Source organism: Trematomus bernacchii, unplaced genomic scaffold, assembly GCF_902827165.1.
Source record: "Trematomus bernacchii unplaced genomic scaffold, fTreBer1.1, whole genome shotgun sequence".
NCBI lineage: Eukaryota > Metazoa > Chordata > Actinopteri > Perciformes > Nototheniidae > Trematomus > Trematomus bernacchii.
In genome coordinates, this window is record NW_022987821.1 from 4,067,730 (window position 1) to 4,074,966 (window position 7,237).

Consider the following 7,237-nt stretch of genomic DNA (forward strand, 5'->3'; position numbering starts at 1 on the left):
TCTGCCAATTCTTCTTCTTTAAGAGTTTAAAAACGTAAATGTGTTCCCTCAAAGTGAAAGTAGTGTGAATAGCTTTTAAATGATAATGATGCACTTACATTAAATGAGAATGCATTTTGTAATTCAGGTTTCGTCCACTAGATGGCACTATTTCATCGATTATGTTTTCGTTTTGCACAATTAAAAAATACACTAACATAAAAGATAAACAAATGATAAACATTGCAGGAAAAATTATTGGATGGCTAATTTGGAACTTCCGCCATTAAAAAAAAAATCAAAGATCAATATACAAGCAATACATTGAATACAATAATGATGGCAAACTTTGAGAACAACATATACTAAAAACAAATCAAGAAAAAAAAATGTGAATAGGAAAAGATTATGATTTTGATACTCAATTTCTCAAAAACACTATTATATTCACAAAATAATTGTATTTCCCACTGCTTTGTCTTCTTTATACTCCTCTAGGTTGAATTTCCTGCCCCTAACTTTCTGATCCAAAGTACCTCAACCCCATCACTTAAATCTGAAGCCTGCATGTGTGGCACTTCCTGTTTGGCCCCGAGGAAGACGCTCCCCGCCTCCTCGGCTCCCAATGCAGCACAAAGGAAATCATTATCCTGCAATTATGGATGGTTAAGAAGAAGATTGGCCATGTCTGTAATCAGCATAATGGCATAATGTGTCTGTAAACAAGTCGTGAAGGGCAACATGTATACTGCACGCTCTTTTTCGCATTGACAAAGAAAAACCGGCATTAATATGTATGTATTTTTACACCTACTGATTTTTGAAGTCTGAGAGTCCCAGAAACATGTGGAAAGCGTTATGAATCACCGCTGCTCCATGTGGGTGGCATCTCCCAAATTATCTGCATCCCTTTGCCACCAATGGCTGCCAATTAAAGTTTACATCATGGCAAATTGATTAAACCAGGATTCAGATTAAATCATTTTAATGGCCAAACGTTTAATTTAGTTACAAAGTAATGTAACACCTTTTTGGATGGTGTACTTTTACATACATGTTTTTGTACACTCATTGCAAAAGCTACAAAGTTGACTTGTTATTTAACATGTGAGTGTGTTTGAAATGTCACCCGTGTGTAGCAGAAGGGGGAATTGGATAAAGTGGCCCCATCCCTGACACAATAGATGTGACCTAACAACAGAAAGTAGTGCGTCTGGCGTTATTTTCTCCAGGTGTGAAGCGGCCTGCTGTGAATCATTGTGCCGATGTTATCTTTAAAAGAAGGTCGTGATGTGACTTTAATACCACGTGAAGCATGTGACACGCGCACATAAATACATAGAACCCATGGAAAACGTTTTCCCTCCTGTGACAGACATAACCAGGCTAAGGCCTTCAAAATAAAAGCTCAAACTAATGTCACATTTATTAAAAAAAATACTATTACTAGACTAAATTGAATAACGTGACTTGTTAACATTAAGATTTCGATAAAAAACTACTATTTATAAACATTTATTTTGTGTCTGCAATGACTTTTGTTTTGATAATTTAACTGTAGCTATGGCCCATAAAATAGTGAAAAACGTCCATTATAGCTTGTCAAAGTTCAATTTAATGTATTTTAAATGTCTTGTTTTGTCAGAGCAGATTAAGTTTAATATGATATTTACTAGAAAAAGCATTATATCTCCTTACTTATGGGGCCAGTTGTGCACAAACAATACAATTTGAATGATTTGTAACATCAAATCAATTAACACTGCAATCAATACGATTGCAGTGTTAATTAGACTCTTATTTTGAAAACGTTTTTGTGTCAGATCGTGGCTGCCTTCCTCGTCAGTGTAAACTCAACATGGTAATCTGAGCAAACCGGGGGAGGGGATCGGAATAAAACGCTCGTAGGTGTGGGAGCAGGACGGGGCAGAAACACTGCTCACACGTGGAGGAACAAACGGAGCTGCACTTTTTTTCTAAGGAGACATGTTTCCCGAAGTCTGCTGCTGGGTTCAAAGCGGTAGGCTCCAACAATGATCCTGGAGGAGCCAAAAAGGTGACTGGGAAGAAGCGACTTTTCTGAGTTAGTGTGATCCACTGCAGATTGATTGAGAATAAAAGCGCACAGGAAAGCCGGGTCATGGAGAGCCCCTGGAGGAGGACGCAGACTGAGAGCTGGGGGGTGTTGAGGAGCTCGCTGCTGCTTTGTTTATTCTCCGGTGAGTTTAATCAATACATTTACAAAGAGCTACACGTCTTTTCTTTATGATTTTGATAATGGTAAGACTTCCAGATGTGTACAGCTTTGGGGAAGCTGAAGTTCCGCCGATCACATTTTGGGAACTCCTACACACTAGCTTGAAAACAGCTGGAAACTTTGATCTGGATGGGGGCAGGGGAGAGGAGCTGCTGCTGGCTGTGTGTGTGTGAAGGGGTGGTGTTGGGTGTAGGGGGGGATGAAGGACATGGTGCCATTGTCCCCCAGCGTGTGGAGAGACAGGACCTCCGAGGACCACCCACACAGAGAGAGTCAGAAGTCTGCTTTTAAAACCGCATGCAGGCATTGACATGGAAAGATTAGCTGCCTGCAGGGAGGTAGAGTAACATTCAAAAGTTGGATGAAGGATACAGTTAAGACTGCAGAAAAACCTTTATTGTGAACATAGATTGATTTCCACATCATTAAGGTGTGCACACTTCACACTTTTTGGGTGTATACATCCACCAGACCCTGCTTATATCAGTTAAAACATGCCTAAAAGGTGCAAAAAATCCTGTTCTTGTGCACTTTCATTTAAGATTTCTGCATCATAACCATCGAACCTGCTTATATCAGAAAAATCATGACTTAAAAGTGCAATAAACACTTGACCTTGAGTTGTGCAAACTGCATCCCAGCTTTATTTAACATAATGCAAGTTTTCTTTTTTTCTTTTTAAAAGCATCCTCCTGTGGTAATTACAAGGCAGGGCTCCCAAGCCTGGAAATGTGCATACATGCCTGCAGGCACACATCCCATGTGTGCGAGTGATTGCTGAGAGTAAGCAGATCTCCAGTGCACACACACCCACACACAGGGAGTTTGTTTTCCTTGCAGTGTCCTTCATTTGAAGTGATTCAGAGAGACTGCCAGTCTGCCACAGCTCCAGCCTGAGAGGTGAAACCTTCAGAGATGAGAGCAGGTTGAGACGAGTTCCTGTGGGGGCAAGGCTGCTGGGGGTGGGGGGAATAATGCACCACATTAAACACACACACACACACACACACACACACACACACACACACACGCATGCAACAAGTGTGTGAATAATTACTGAACTGCTAGTTGCCATATTATCATTACTGTTATTATCATATTCAAGAACAGGAGAACATTGAAAGTATTTGATATTTAAAAATGCGGATGCATTAGTGCAGCTAGCTGACTGGGTCCCAGTATGAGTTCATTACAGAGACCTTCTTTTATTCTCATTTCCCCCGGTGCTCCACAGGTATTGATTGCTTCTTTCTAAATCTGTGCTACTCCACTTCTCGGCACAATGAGTGTCCCGTGTCCACGCTTTTAAGCCTGTCTTTGATTGAGGTGCGTGTGCTTTTGAATTTCGTTCCTAAAAGCTTTTTCTCATAGTTTCCTCCAGGGAACAGATTTTTAAAACATCCGGACCTGGCCTAATCTCTTATTTGAAGGGCTTCTTTCATTTTAATTAACACTTGAGACGAGATTGTTATTTTTATCACCACCTTTTCATCTTTGCAATCAACTTACGTCTTTGTGTGTGTTGCAGGCAGCAGTAAAGCCCAGTGTGAAGGCTGCATAGAGTACTGCTGCGATGGATCTCCACCTTTCTGCTGCTCCTACTACGCCTACGTGGGCGACGTCCTCTCGTAAGTAATCACAGGGACACAGCAAACACATTAAATGCACAACTGACGGCTGAAGGGGCCCTATTATGTTCATATTTGTATTTTTTGCCACGATTTCTCTCCTTTTGATCCACTGGTCGACGAGCTGCTCAGTTTCTAAATGAGAGAGGTCACACACCAGCTGTCTTTTAACCTGCCCCTTCAGAGGTCTCACCTTTTGACCCCTGTTGGCCTTGATTCAGCCCAGCTGCTCAAATGCTTTCACCTCACTCTGCTTCCCTTCACCATGAAGCTGTGTTCAGTTTCCATCATCAGTGCATCTGTGAAAATTGTTTATTTGTGCAAAACCTTAAATGACCCGCGGCAAAGTCTTGTAAACACGGCTGATTCTGACTAACGCTGAATATAATCAAATGTTAATAAAGCTTTATTTTGTAGTGTCAATTCAAAGACTCTCCTTCTGTGAATACACACACACACACACACACACACACACACACACACACACACACCAGATGCTGCAGTCCGTCTCCATGGCAGCTGCCTCCCCACTTTTATTTTTTACATTTTCTTCTTGCACTATTTTTATTGTTTTATGTCTTATATATTTATGTTGCATTGTAGGAGGAGCCTGCATATGACCACAAAGCCTTGAATCTGTGTGTGTTTGTGTGTGTGTTACAGGGGCACTGCCATCTCTGGGATCGTGTTCGGGGTGGTGTTCCTGATGGGAGCGGTGGCGGCCCTGTTCCTGTGTGTGTGCATGTGCATGAAGAACGGGCGGGGGGCACGGGTCGGCGTGTTCAGCACCTCCTACATCAACACTGTGACTCAGGGGTACCCGGGTGGGTCTCGCACACACACAAAAAACACACTTTTTAATAACATAAATAAGGCAAATACATGTTTTTATCTATAATGAATAGCAAATGATCTGGCACTACTAAATAATGGGGTAGTTGTATAGTGTGATTAAACACTTATTTGTAGGTGTCCATTTCAGTTCCACCTCCTCTGGTGTCCTCAGGCGCCCTCATTTGAACAGAAAACAGCAGAATGTGTTTTATGTTACAAGATCCACCTTGGCCTTGAGCATAATCCCTGACAAGTAACACAAAGAGAGAGTGGATTCCTTTCAAAATAAAAGCCATTAGACTTGACAATGACCTCTGTTCAAGCACTTTAGACATAGATATTCCCAGAAGCATGACGTTCTTCCCCCTCCGCTCCCACTGTTTCACATCTGATACTCCCTGTTCCTGCTGGAAAGGAGCAAAGCGGCGACAATGTTCCCACACTGTCCTCGCAGGTACATCGGAGTCTGTGCTCTGAATACGCTGCTTTTTTTCTGGGGCTCATCATTTATTCATCACGCTTTATTCTCCTTTGTGTATCGCCTTCATGCAACACTGGACTGCACCGGCCCTGCAGCTCTGATCATGTTCCATAAACAAAGTGCCAAAAACATGCAATATGAATGCATGTAGCTACAGTGACATTAATAACCTTATGTCCCAATAAAGGATGTTAATCAATATTTAAATATGATTTTAATTGATTTAGTTAGTGCTGCTTTTATTATTTACACCTTTCCTTTATGTTATGATGCTTTTTAAATTGATCAAATATTAATTCTCACGTTGCAAGGTCTCATTCTGGGCTACACAACGGTTTCATAGACATTTTTAAATAAAGGTAACTCTTGCAGCACGTTAGATTGTGAGTTATTCATAATCATGGCGTCATACATGCAAGGTTTTGCTCATGTCACGCTTTCATCTTTTCTTTTATCTCGGCTGCTTTGATGTTTCAGTGAATAATTCAAGTTCCCCTGGTGAGACTGATGCATCATGGTCAACCAAGGGATTTTTTTAGGGGCCATATTTTTACACTTATTAGTAAAGTCCCTTTTTGTACAGAGTGCAGTTTCTCTGTTTTACCACTAGAGGGTGCCACTTTCCCATCGTACACCTTGTCAAATGAGTGCAGGTTTCCCCACATTATAATAGAGGACATATTCTGTTCATTTTCAGGTTCATATTTGTATTGTGTGTCTCTACTGTGATATGTTTACATGCTTTAATGTTCAAAAAGCTCTTTATTGTCCTCATACTGCCTGTGCTGCAGCACCTCTCTTCACCCTGTAGAACAAACTACAGGAAAAGGGAAACATCCAAAAAGCATGACAGACTATTTATTTTCTTTATTTCTCTTCCCAAACTCAGGTCCTCCACCTCCATACACCTACGACTACGAGATGTACCCTCCCTCGCTGCACCCGCCACCTTACACCCCGTCTCAGCCGAACTCGGCCAACTACTCCCCTCCTCCTCCGTACCCGGGATGTACCCGCAAGTGAATCCCTGCACAGACCCTCTAGCAGTCATCTAAAAGGAACTGATCGATGTCTCCACACCTGGATCTCTGGCCTCCAAAGACAATTAAAGAGGCCTGAATGTATTCCACATTTAAAAAGAAAAAGGGGGGGGGGGGGCAGTGCAATATTGTTCAGCAGGCCAGGTGTGAATGTCACTGCCTTTCTGCAGGAGTCTAGACCAAATGTTGGGGAAATTAATAATAATTGAACATTCTCATAGAGTTAGCAGCCGTGCTAGCCTGCAGCTGGCACTTCCTAATAACCAATACTCTCATCCGTCCCCGACTGAGCACATCAAAGGCTCCGCGCCGCTTTGATGCAGGTGAAGACCACTTTTGTCAGCATGGAGCGGTACCTTGGCTTACATCACTGGAGGAACATCGTTTTTTTTAAGGGAGATGCAAATGAAGCTTTATTATATTTTAAGAAAAGTCTTTCCAGGACACAGTGCAGACATGAAAAGTGACCTATTTTGAATAAAACTTGATTTATATTGTGACTTAAGAGGAAGCATATGATCACTATTATGTGTAGACTTGAACATAAGGCATTATACTGACTTTAATGGCAACTTGTTGGCAATGAACTGGTTTTTACAGCCTTACTTGAATCAATGTGAGGGTGGAAACTGAACTGGGGGTCCCACTATGTTCAGTTTGGTAAAGTAATGAAATAAAGTTGTGTTTTATTTTAAATGCATTTTGTAGGCTGATTTAAGGTTTGAAAGAGGACCCCACTGTGTAATGGCTGATACATGTGATGGAGGACGACTGTGAAAAATGTAAGGGATTTAGGTTTGATAATAATGTATCAGGTAGATGATTTTGTGTTTCTTTATTGTTTTTACTGGCTGTCTTCTTGTAAATTAAAGATGTGATTAAAGCGTTTTTAAAGTATAAAACAATGAGATGGTATTTATATGAATGTGAATGCATGTGCGTTGGCTGGGACAAATTATAGATGTTGAAGTGAAAATGTGTGGGCATGTGCGTCAGAGATAACGTGTGTGTGTGTGTT

The 7,237-nt window shown here is 41.3% G+C and overlaps 2 protein-coding genes across 3 annotated transcripts in view; both read left to right on the forward strand.

Moving 5' to 3' along the window:
• Positions 1-7,237, forward strand: part of LOC117499160 (amyloid beta A4 precursor protein-binding family B member 1-interacting protein-like) — a 611,089-nt gene that overhangs the window by 510,425 nt on the left and 93,427 nt on the right. The gene's annotated exons all lie outside the window — the stretch shown is intronic.
• Positions 1,832-6,915, forward strand: cyyr1 (cysteine/tyrosine-rich 1). Its single transcript, XM_034151516.1, has 4 exons — positions 1,832-2,198; positions 3,765-3,864; positions 4,528-4,688; positions 6,069-6,915. Exons 1-4 carry the CDS (start codon positions 2,120-2,122, stop codon positions 6,200-6,202), a joined length of 474 nt encoding a protein of 157 aa, XP_034007407.1. The 5' UTR covers positions 1,832-2,119; the 3' UTR covers positions 6,203-6,915.

Coding starts and splice junctions, on each gene's coding strand:
- cyyr1 (XM_034151516.1), top strand. CDS start 2,120: ATGGAGAGCCCCTGGAGGAGGACGCAGACTGAGAGCTGGGGGGTGTTG. Junction 2,199..3,764: donor GCTGCTTTGTTTATTCTCCG/GTGAGTTTAATC, acceptor TGTGTGTTGCAG/GCAGCAGTAAAGCCCAGTGT. Junction 4,689..6,068: donor TGTGACTCAGGGGTACCCGG/GTGGGTCTCGCA, acceptor TCCCAAACTCAG/GTCCTCCACCTCCATACACC.